The 12113-nt window shown below is 50.0% G+C and overlaps 1 protein-coding gene across 1 annotated transcript; it reads right to left on the reverse strand.

Moving 5' to 3' along the window:
- Nucleotides 1-3597: 3597 nt before the first annotated feature.
- Nucleotides 3598-6641, reverse strand: LOC119267275 (type IV inositol polyphosphate 5-phosphatase 3-like). Its single transcript, XM_037548643.1, has 7 exons — nt 6376-6641; nt 6177-6279; nt 5992-6054; nt 5524-5611; nt 4417-5430; nt 4232-4340; nt 3598-4145 (listed from the first exon to the last, which is right to left on the reverse strand). The coding sequence occupies exons 1-7, from the start codon at nt 6409-6411 to the stop codon at nt 3795-3797; spliced, it is 1764 nt and encodes a 587-aa protein (XP_037404540.1). The 5' UTR covers nt 6412-6641; the 3' UTR covers nt 3598-3794.
- Nucleotides 6642-12113: the final 5472 nt, after the last annotated feature.

Below are 12113 nucleotides of genomic sequence, written 5' to 3' on the forward strand. Positions count from 1 at the left end.
CCCGGCGAGATGTTCCCCGACGATGCCGTTCAATAGCGCTTCTTCCACCTCTTCGATCTCTTGTTCGATGAAATGGCCGGAAGGCTAGCATCTTCGATGAAATGGCCGGAAGGCTAGCATCTTCGATCTCTTGTGTTCGATGAAATGGCCGGAAGGCTAGCATCTTCGATCTCTTGTTCTTGCTTCGGTTTTCGGCATTGTGGTTGTTCTTGACTTGATGCCGCTCAATGTAGCGGTGGTTCGAACAATGCCACAGCTGAGTTCGTGAACTTGTTGGACACTAACGCCGTCGACATCGATAGGGCCCGTTCGCTGATTTCGATTATAATGAAACGGAGGGTGGCATGGATGATCATGGTGGTGAAGATGAAGTGGAGGAGGTAGATGAGGGGCGTATGAGGAAGCGCAAGCAAAAAAAGCATGAGGTCGAAGAACTACACAATCTTGGAAGATCAAATCTTGATCAAGGCTTGGAGTGTGGTCTCTCTCGATGCTTGCACGGGTACATCTCAAACCTCTAAAAGAGCAAAGAATCGAAGATCAATACTTCCGCATGATGGCCAAGCATCCCAATAGGACACCACAGACATTTCGGTCGCTCCAAGGGCGTTGGGACGTGATCAAGCCGATTTGCAACCGTTGGGCAGCTTGCTTGGAACAAGTACGCAATGCATCTCCAAGTAAAACCGTGGAATCCGACTATGTGAGTTCATTTTCATGTTCCAAGTTGTGCACATCATTTTTGCATCACATGAAATGATTGCATCATTTGACTTTGTTTAAATTGTGTAGGACAAAATTGCTCAACAAAAATACAAAGACATGGAAGCTTCCGAAGGCAAATTTTTTAAGCTAGAGCATTGTTGGCATATGCTCAAAGAGTGCGAGAAGTGGAAGTTGATTGACAAGGAATCCCCGCCGAAAAGAGATGCACTGACGAACATGGATGAAGATGAGGATGATGACGATCCAAGAAACTTGAAAGATGGTGAAAAGAAGACAAAGGAGAAGATCAAGAGGGAACACGAAGCATCGAACTTGCGGGACAAGATAGATGCCATGGTCCATTCAAATGAGTTGATGTTAGCAAAGACATTGGATACAAAGAAAGAGTTGGCCGAGAGAAGGGCACGGGAGAAGCAAGAGAAGTGGCAATTGCTCAAGGACGAGGGGTTGCGCACGGCGGCCATTGAGGAGAGAAGGGCACGTGCCGCTGAGAACAAAGCCATGTCCATGCTTCTTGCCGGAGAGAATAGGATCATGACAATGAACTGCAAATGACATGGACAACATCGCCAAAGAGTGGCATGGCATGGCAAGGAGGGACATCTTGAAGAGGAGGATGCTTGCGTCGGCCGGTGCGTGTTACAGTGCGGGCGATGTTTGATCATCGGGATTTGGAACCAATATCGCCGACGCGTTCAGTGCGCCCACCGGTGATTTCGGCGCCGGAGTTGGATCAAGTGCCGGCGATGGATTCGAGGGCGGCAATGACCTCGATGGAGGTGGTGCGGAGTGAAGAGCGACAAGATGATCAAAATGTGGTCGTCGCTTTTGCAAGTCCATTTGCGTTTGTCCTACAAACCTATGCTTTTATTTGCGCGTGAACTATGTTTTATTGTTTGAATTTGAACTCATTTGTCGGAATTGCTGTCAAATTCGCTTATTGAGGGCTTTCGGTTTGCGGGTCGACGGGCGGTGCCCGAGCAGACCCTGGCTAGCCGACCCATAAAAGAGCATCTTCGGTGAATATTCTTTTATATGGGTCCATTTGTGGGATCTGACTCTGCGGCCGCCTGCATCGACCCGTAAAGGCATTTTTCCGTGAATTGTAAACGTCTTTTGCGGGTCGGTGTTATGCGGAGTCTGCTAGGGATGCTCTAAGGGCGCGTTGACGTCTAGTATTAATGTAAGGGCATGTACAAAGATGCTATCTTAGAAGTGCCACGTAGGATAAATGATGAGGTGGAGGAGAGAGAACTTATAAGAAAAGACATGTTTTCTCTTATTTAAGATAAACAAGAGATGATCTCTTAGCACAATTTGTCTCACCATGTTTTAAGGAATTACTGGTTATTGAAGATAAGGCTAAGATATAACCCATTGTAGATATTTTTTTTTGTCATCTCTAAATTGCATGCAAGACTTAAGAAAAGACTGTCTTATCAACCATTATACATGCCCTAACGAAGGTTACACATTTCGTCTTCTTTTTTTGCATCTATTTGGTTCGATATTATTTTTTACAAGAAAAGAGCGAACCAGTAGTACGCGTTCAACTGTACTGTGACACGATCAACACGGTGGTCGTGTCACGTGGTTGCATCACATCGCGTCCTCTTGTGAGTCTTGTGTGCGCATGCCGCCGTTGCTTTCGCAAGAGGACTCATGAGCAACGACCAGGACCCGTCTTCTCAAAAAAAAGAAAAAAGAAACATGACCCATGCAGTTCTTAAGCAAGGCAGACCAAAGGCCTCTTTTGGTTACCTTGCAGCCTAATTCTGTTTCGTTCTCTGGTTGTACATGGACCAAGGTTTTTTGGTCAGAACTGAAGCATTTCCTTTCGGTCAGAATTCCTATTCTTCATCCAGACTCTTGGGCTAGATATTGTTGACAACAAGAAAGTTTTAGAATCACTTGCTGCGATTATCTTAGCTGGGTGCTGGACTGTCTGGATAGAACGGAACAATAGGAGACATGGAGAACGATGTCGTTCCATTCAGTCTTTTGTCGAATGGGAAATTGATACTATTCATGATCTTGCTACAATGGAAGAAGTGAGAATCCCCGAATGCTGAGAGAGAATACAAGCTGGTTACCAGCAGAGGAAACCTTTATCAAGGTGAATATTGATGCCAGCTATTCAGGAAACTTGGCTCATGGGGACACGTGAGTAGTGATTCGAAACCACAATGGTGAGTTAATCCGAGCTCAGGCTATATGGTACCAGTACGCGCAAAATGCAAGGTTCATGAAAGCCTTGGCGATCCAGGATGGTAACCGTTTAGCAATGGATTTTGGTTTCCGCAAGATTATCATCGAGAGTGATGCGTAGGAGGTTGTTCAGATGATCAATATTGCAAAATTTAAGAGGGTGGATATTGCTTCCATTTGTTATGATGTCCAGGAGGTGAGCTCCTGTTTTGATTCCTTCGTTCTCGTGCATGTAAAACGGGAAGCAAACATTCTGCGCATAGATGCGCCAGGCAGGCTAGCGAGGATCGTAGAAGATGTTTATGGGTTAATTGTGTATCCTCTTTTATTCTACGCTGTATTCAACCTCTATGTAATTCTCCCTTTTAAGCAGTAAAGCTTGTGTTTCGTAAACAAAAAAAACTGTTCCGTTCTTTGTTTAGAAGACAAAAGAAATAATTACATGTTCCTTTTCTACTAACAACATAAGCACCAGTGGTCTAGTGGTAGAATAGTACCCTGCCACGCCCGGGTTCGATTCCCGGCTGATGCATTGTTTTTGTTTTTGTTGTTGTCGTTGTTTTTCGTCTCATTCTTTGTGTCTTGTATGCTTCTGTGCCACGCGTGTGATTCAAAACAGCATACTGACAGCCTGACAGGGGAGAAAGGTTACTAACTCAAAGGTGAAGAGGGAAAAAATCCTATAAATTCATTGCCAGTAACACCGTCACAGATGTTTCGTCAGAGCGCAGCATCACCCACACGACACCACCCCGTCCAAGATTTGTCAGCCGCAGCTAAAAGCTATCTGCTGTATCCAAATGCTTCAGCCGGTGCATGTCAAGTGTTCGGCACCGCCCGCGAGATGCCCCTCGGCCAGCTCAAAACTCGAGGTCCGGCACGACCACGTCCCCGCTATCCACCTCGGCGTCCGTGAGCGTGAGCGCCCGCTGCAGCTTCCTGCCGCAGAACACCTCGACCTCCGCCGCGTACGTCGCCGTCACCGGCTTGTGGTCCGACAGCGTCAGCTCCGACCTGCCGTACCCCAGCAGCCTCACCCCCTTCCCGAACGACAGCACCCGGTCGCACCACGCCGGCGTCCTCCTCCCGCCCTTCTGGTCGTCGCCGATGTACTTGCCCGTCCCGACCTCGTACTTGTACGTCGGCGCGAACTCCAGCACCCCCTCGCTCCACCCCTCGAACGCCCGCCCCTTCCTCAGCTCCCGCTTCAGCTGATCATCACATTCACAACAAACGGAGCATCAGCAACATGGTTCAGAGTTCCATGGCGGAGGTGATGATGAGCGAGACTGCGTACCTGATCTTTTTCGGCTAGCTGAGGCCAGTCCATGGCGGCGATCAGGCTGTGGGTTCTGTCGTACGGCACGTCGATCCGGTAGTTCAGATCGCCCAGCCAGAAAATCCTCCTGCGGAAGAACATCTCTGTCAGATCACCGGAGTGATGCATTGGTGGATGCAATTCAGTGGTGCATGATCACTGACTCGTGGTCGTAGATGTCTCTGGGCAGCTCGAGGCCGCCGGGGCCGGCGAAGCGGGTCCGCCGGTGGATCTCCTGCACGTCGGCGTTCCGCTTGAGGAGGTTGCCGGGCCGCTCGCCGGCGGACAGGTGGGTGCACACGAAGCAGAACATGGTCTGGTAGATGGACATGCTCGCCGACACCGACCCCTTGTTGCCGATGTAGCCCATGGCGCCCACGCCCACGGTGGACACCTTGATGTTCTGGACGCACCTCCGCAGGCCGCGCCGCACCCAGATGGTCAGGAACACGCCCACCATCTGCTTGCTTACGATCCTCACGAACGGCGACCTGCCGCCGCCCTTCTTCTTCCCATGACCACGCGCGGCCTCGCCGTCGAGGTCGAGGTCCAGGTCAGGGACCATGGCCGGGCAGTCGTCGGCGGCGACCCTGGACTTCACGAACGACCTGTGCGCGCCGAACGATCTCGGCGACTTGAACGACGCCGATGACAAGGACGCGGTGGCCATCAGGTCCAGCGGCTGCTCCGGCCAGGCGAGCCCGATCCTGTCCGTCTTGCTCATCGTCTTCAGGAGCGCCCTCTGCTGCGCCCTTGGCTGCTCGTCCTCTAGGTCCTCCATGGCCCCGAGCATCCTGGGGGTGGCGGCCACGTACTCCTCGGGGTACACCGGGAAGCTGAAGGGCGCGTCGTCGTCGGTGTCGGTGTCGGTGCCGCCGGGGAACAGCTCGTCGGAGCCGTCGCGGGTCGGGGTGGCCGGGTGGCTGCGGTACCTGTACTTGGGCCTCGAGCAGGACGGCTGGGTCCGCGTGAGTGTGTCACGTATCAGCGCCTCCCACGCCAGCGCCGGCCGGACGTCCTCGGCTCCGAGCACGTTGCCGGCGTTGAGCGGCACCACCTCCTGGAACCCGAGCACGTACATGTCGGCCTGCTCGCCGCCGGTGGTGCCGAGCCACTCGGCGATGTCGAGGCCTTCCGGCGGCTCTATGCCGGCGGCGTTGTACGTGCCAATGCAGATCCTGCAGCACGAACCAATCAGCATCACCACGCCAAGAACCGCGAGAAAACGGAAAATGCGCCGCGATCGTGCCGAAAATACACTTGGACTGTACCTGAGCTCCTTGGTGCTGATGTACTGCGCGCGCATCGTCTCCGAGTTCCGCCGCCGCAGCTTGTACGGCGCGGCGTCCAGGCTCTCCTCTGCAGATCGTGCAACAAAAACAGGGTGGCTCATGAGGAATCACTCTGAATTTTGCTTCCGATTGGTACTTACTAGCAGTTCAGAATGCAAATTTTGGCAGTGGTAACAGGTGTTCGACGGGCAGAAGCAACGGCGATCATTGTGAAAATGCGCAAAATCGGCAAGAAGTCCTCCACCAAAATCAAGTACTGGCAATGATCTACTTTTGACGGCGGGAATGTGGTATCAGCTATGCTTTCCCCAAAAGGGCTGAACAGTCCGAAGCCGCACTTTTCCCCGTCTTCAGTATCGGATAAGAACACCTCATGGATCCGCGGAAGCGCACAGCCAACTTTCCAAACATGAGAACGAGGTGAAACCGAGATGTAAAAGAGCTCACCGGCGATGTCCACGCCTCCGGCCTCGCGCTCCGCCTCGGCGCCGTCGCAGCCGCAGCTCTCCTCTGCACGAGACGGACAGCAGGCAAATAAGGTGAGAAGGGGAGGAAGGAAGGAGGCTGCGATCCCCGGCGACCGAAATTCGAATCACAGAGCCCGAAATGAGGAGCCTCGGCCTGCTGCGTACCTTGCTCCCCGTCGTCGTCGCCGTCGTCCTCGTCGGCGTTGAACTTGGCGTCCTTGCTCCTGAGGTTGAGCCATTTCTTGAGCACCACCTTGGGCCAGAACACCTGCATCGCCCCAGCCCACAACACACCAAATCAATCACCAAGAACACAACATACACTCGATCGATCGACGGGCCCTGAGCGGCGCCCCTGCCCTACCTGGTCTCCCGGCGTCCTCTGATTCTGGGACACCATCTTTCCCTCTCTCCCTTTCTCTCCGATGCCAAAACTCCAGGACAATTCCTAGAGGAATCTACACACTTCTTCTTCTCCCCTGTGCTCTTCAGAGCTCCGAGCGCCAACTGAATCTGAAAGCCGCCTGCGCTGTGCTGCGGTGTGGTGGTGCGGGCGCCCGTGAGCTTGCGACAACGATTCTCGCTCAGACGGGACAAGGGCACATGGTGGTGGTTCGCGCGCTAGGCCGAGCCGAGTAGACAGCAGGTGGCGCCAAGCTAGCGGTGGATATATATAGGGGAGATGGGCCACGCGTGTGTACTTGTTTTCCTTTCGGCGACACGGCCATTACTGCGCACTCACGCTGACGCCTGCCTAATTAGTCCAACCTGTTCACATTTGATCCATCATCACGGAGACGCCATGGCCTGCTTGAAATAAAATGATTATCTTTACCGGAAAGGAACCTCCCATTAATATAACCTATTCATTTTTGGAGTGGTGTTTCATGGTTATTATCCTGTTCATTTTGTGGCTGGGAGCTGGGCGTCTGATAGTGCAGAATAAGGCCGAGCAGACGACCTCAGCTGATCAGAATGGGATTAAGAATGATGCGGCGATGTCGAATCTCTCGGCCGTTACGTGTTTGTTGACTCACTGACACGCGTTGTGCCTGCGATTTTCCTGCTTTCTTGTTCCTCTTCCGAAGATCGGAGAAGATGATTGTGTACTTCTTGTTGGTTGCCACCAGACCACAATCTATGCCACATGACGAAGGGAATCGAGTAGGTCGTCTCCTGATCACTTTGAACCCAACCGAATCACGGAGCATAACCCACCCGATATATCCTTGTCCCGCACTGGCTAATTGCCATAGCAAACTCCCTGTAAAAGCCACGGGGTCATGGCATCACCGTGTGGCACATTTCCCTGCATTTTAAACGTGGTGTGGACATCATATCACCGTGTGGCAAGCAAAGCAGCATGGACCCCCTTGAAAGTTTGAAACGGCCGGCACGATCTGCGAGCAATGATGGAGGGGGCGTGTCGTGATCGTTGCGCACGATCCTGATTACGGCTTGACAGATGCGATTAAGACTTTTGTGTTTCCTTTGGTTGCTTCTTGATTAGCTGCTGTTCACGTCACTTTCTAGCTTGCTTGGGCTCTGCTGCTAGTGATTAGTCGGGATCTACATTGCTCGGCTCTGTAGAAAATAGGGATGGGTAGAGAGGTGCAATGGCTAGGCTTTTTATGGCTAGGAATATTCTCCTTTTCTTCAGGGACCTCTTAGAGCCTGATCGGATGCACCCCGGGCCCGGAGCGGGCGGAGCGGCGCCGAATGCTACCGCTCCTCGGAGTAGAAAGAGTGGAGTGGAGCTGGATGTAGTTCAATCCGAAGGAGTGGCTAATACCGAGCTTCACGTGCGACTCCCACCCACTAGCATTGTTCCCTGCACCCTTCTGATCGATTGTGTATGGACTATGGAGTGGAGTCCGTTGCCAAACATCTTATCAACTCTCATTTTGGCGGGAGGAGCCATCAGTCCAAGAGCTGGGAGTGGAGTCAAAGATTTGAAGGAGGGAAGGGGATCCAAGCATGCTCTTAGTGCTCTATCGAAGAAATTAACGCAACAGACTCACGCAACCGCCGCTCTTCCCGAAAAAGAGATTAGGGTTCCTCTACCTCCCGTAGGCGCCAGCACCAGTCTGCCTCGTCTTCGGTGGCCTTAGGGCCATGGGGCGCGGTGGATCCTGGCCCTTTGCCGGTAGGAGGGCTCCGTTTTTAGATATTTCTTCGAGTTCTGTTAGTGTTTGTGTCTGCTCATGAAGACGAGACGGCGGCGGGAAGATGGAATAAGGTTCTCCCCACCTGGCCCCCCGTCCCGATGGTGCGTATAGCATCGTTGGTGGATGTATGAATATATGTCTCTGGTGGATCTTACTTTGGTGGATCTACTCGAATCTGGCTATCGTTCGTCTACGCACGTGTGTGCATCGTTGGTGGGAGTGTGAATGTATGTCTCTGATGGATCTGTCTTTGGTGGATTTACTCGAATTTGGCTATCGTTCGTCTACGCTCGTGTGTCATCATGTTGGATCCTTTCGATCTACGCTACTCTTCATCGGTGGCGGGTGTTGTTCTGATGCGCCGGTCCTATGGGGCCTTAACACGACGACTTCCCGACTGTCTACTACAACATGTTTTGCCCGGCTCCGACAAGGGAGGGGTGATGATGGCGGCGCGCTTTCGGCTCGCTTCAGTTTTTGTAGCCGTTGCTAGGTGATCTCCGAATCTAGATATAATTTTTTTATGTTTATTGTACTATCATGATTGAACATTAATAGATGAAGAGTTTTCGCAAAAAAAGGTTCCACGGTCTGTTAAGTCGCGACCGGCGGATGCAAACCGTGCCATGTGGTTATCTTGCTGAAAACCGGTCATAAACTAGGCGAGACGCGCTTTGCCGCCGGGTCCGTCGGCCGTGAGTTAGTTTTTTTTAGTAATTGCGGTAAGAGAGGTAAGAAATTTTACAATGAAAATCAAAGACTCAAACTAAAACTAAACTTAGTTGACCTATATTTCCGGCTTCTTCAGTTTGTGGTGTTCACTGTTCAATTCGGCGTCGGCATTTTCATGGTTGGTTGTATGAGTTTGGATGTATCCCTGGTTTATTGACGCCGAAATAGATATTCTTTTCCTCTAACTTTGTTTGTTGGTACGTGTATACATGACCCTAGTCCAATGTACGATACACGTTCCCCACACAACCAATTCACTGGTGCCTCTACCTCTTAGAACCACTCTCCTTGCATTTGTTTTCTTCCCCAAAAGGACTTCAATCTCTCAACCTAGTCACCTCCCCAACCTTGAGGTTAGATCTACCACCACAAAGCCTAGCTGCAACGGCTCTCCATCAGGTGCTCATGTTGGCTTGGATCTCCAATGCATTGTATTCCAGCTTTGCCCAGCGCTAGAACGACGTCGATCATCCACTGTACAAGAAGCTTGACAGGGAAGACAGAGAAAGCGGTGACCCGACCGCTCGGCGTAGAACTATCAAGTTGGAGTCACCCCCTCGCGAACGCACAAAGCAGAAAACCCGTTTGCACCCTCCCCGGGAAGCGAAATAACCTACACGCTCGGGAGGTCCTATTCAGTATGAAATGTGCCAAAGGATGACCAAACACATATGCCATGGGACACTCGCTTTAGTTGGCTAACCAGACGCCCTATTGGGCCACAACCCAACCAGAAAGGCAAAGCAGAAAAAAGCAATTTTCCCTTCCTCAACCACGAAATAACCCACACACACGGGGAGGGGGGATGCCGTGCATGGAAAGACCACAAAAAGCACACACCCCAGAACGCTCACCTCGGTTGGCTGGTCAGTTTCCTTACTGGGCATCAACCCGTACGGAGAAGCGAACCGGAAAAAATCGATTCGCCTTCCCCAACAACAAAACAACTCACATGTGTGGGGGTGTCTTATTCAGCATGCAACACGTCGAAGGATGACGAAACACACGCACCCTATGGCGCTCCCTCTGTTTGGCTGGCAAGTTGCCCTGTTGGGTTTCGGTCCATTCGGAGAAGCGAAACAGAAAAATCAATTCGCCCTTCCCCAACAACGGAACAACCCACATGTGTGGGAGGTCCTATTCAGCATGCAACACGTCAAAGGATGATGAAACACGCACGCCCTATGACGCTCCCTCTGGTTGGCTGGCCAGTCGCCCTATTGGGTCTCGGTCCATCCGGAGAAGCAAAACAGAAAAAAAAATCAATCTGCCCTTCCCCAACAACGGAACAACCCACATGCATGGGAGGCCCTATTCAGCACGCAACACGTCAAAGGATGACGAAACACGCACACCCCATGATACTCCCTCTGGTTAGCCGGACAGTCGCCCTATTGGGTCTCGGTCCATTCGGAGAAGCGGAGAAAAAAACAAAAGAGGAAGGAAAACTGAATTAAAAACTAGAGAGAATATTTAAAATATTTTTTAAAAAAGTGCACAAATTTGAAAAAAATAAAAATTACGTATTAAAAAATGGTTCATGAAATAGGGAAATGTTTGCCAATTTAAAAAATGTTAGCAAATTTAGAGAATGTTCTTGAATTTCAATGAATGTTCCCCAATTTTTAAAAAATTATGTAAAAATGTTCACGACTTTAGAAAATGTTCCTGGGTTTCCAAAAGAAGTTCCCGAATTTTCAGAAAATTTCATGATTTAGACAATATTTGTGAATTGAAATATGTTTATGAATTTACATATTTGACTATCGGTCAACATAGGAGTGCCATGTTAACATGTGAATAGGCACACCCGCACTGCACAACTAATTCACTCCCTGACATACGGGGATAAGTACAAAAGTACCTCAATGCACCAGGAGACTTCATTCCTAGGGAGCTTCATAACTTCGACATGCCCATATCTAATTTTCCCGCCTTCAGTAGCTGAAATTGTTTTTAAAGTCCTGAAATCATCACATATGAAAAATATCAGGTGCTCACAGCCCTTTTATGTTGGGAGTTCTTGTGTTGTTGGATCACGGGCGGAATGGGAGCTCGTGAATAGTTGTAGGAAAGCCTCTGAAGAGTACCAAATTTTGCCTAGAGGCTCGATGCTCACCAACAGATCCACGATTCAACGGTCTAGAAGCTCTCATATCATGAGAGCATGGGAGGGTTAGGAGCACCTAATTTTTTCACTCTTACTGGTAACATACACAAACATACTCCCTCCGTTCTAAATTACTTGTCGAAGGAATTGATGTATCTAGACGAATTTTAATTTTAGATACATCCATTTTTGCGACAACTAATTCTGAACGGAGGGAGTATTTAGTATGGCCTAGACGAGGTAAATTGATAATATACACAAACTATTTCCGAGTTGTGGCGCAAGTCGATGACCCACGATCTACGTGCAACAAATCGCCTTCCTTGTCATAGTTGCAAAGACCAATTACTTTGTTACATTTTCCGGATAGGCCCCATGTCTTATGCTCGGGTTTGGTCGTCCATGACTTTTTTTTTGTCGGCATTGAGCTACTAATGTGTGTGTACGTGTTGATTGTGTGTATCTGAATTGTCAGAGCCTATATCTGTATTCATAAGGCTATCCGGTATTTCACATGATGCTATATTTTGAGCTAATTGAGAATTATCTTTTGCTTGATGGACATATTTCGCCGTCCGGTATTTCAAGTACCCCGGAATGTAAGCACTCCATAAATATCTACTCCCTCCGTTCAGAATTACTTGTCTTGGATATGGATGTATCTAGATCGCGGAAAATGATGTATCTAGATGTATTTTAGTTTTAGATACATCCATATCCGAGACAAGTAATTCTGAAGGGAGGAAGTATAACCATATCTGGCCCTCTTGCGCTAAGATCATGCCCTCTAATCCTGCATGATGTGGTGTCTCCTTTCGTCTCTCCAGTCTGCCTCTCTCCAAGAATACGCTGCCCTACGCTCGGTCTACATCGTAGTACAGCTCAGGCGTCTTCATGGCGATGGCTACGCTCCACGTGCACACAAAAAAAGTTATCCAAGACTGGGCCATGAAGAACAGATTCCACATGCATCGCCACACAATCGTCCATCACAAATAGACATGTATCGATCGAACAGAGACAGTACGCATCGTACAAGATGCCGAATCAAGACAGATACAGCACAAGAAATAGGCACATGATTTAAGCTCC

The sequence above is a fragment of the Triticum dicoccoides genome, chromosome 3A, assembly GCF_002162155.2.
Source record: "Triticum dicoccoides isolate Atlit2015 ecotype Zavitan chromosome 3A, WEW_v2.0, whole genome shotgun sequence".
In the NCBI taxonomy this organism is placed as follows: Eukaryota; Viridiplantae; Streptophyta; class Magnoliopsida; order Poales; family Poaceae; genus Triticum; species Triticum dicoccoides.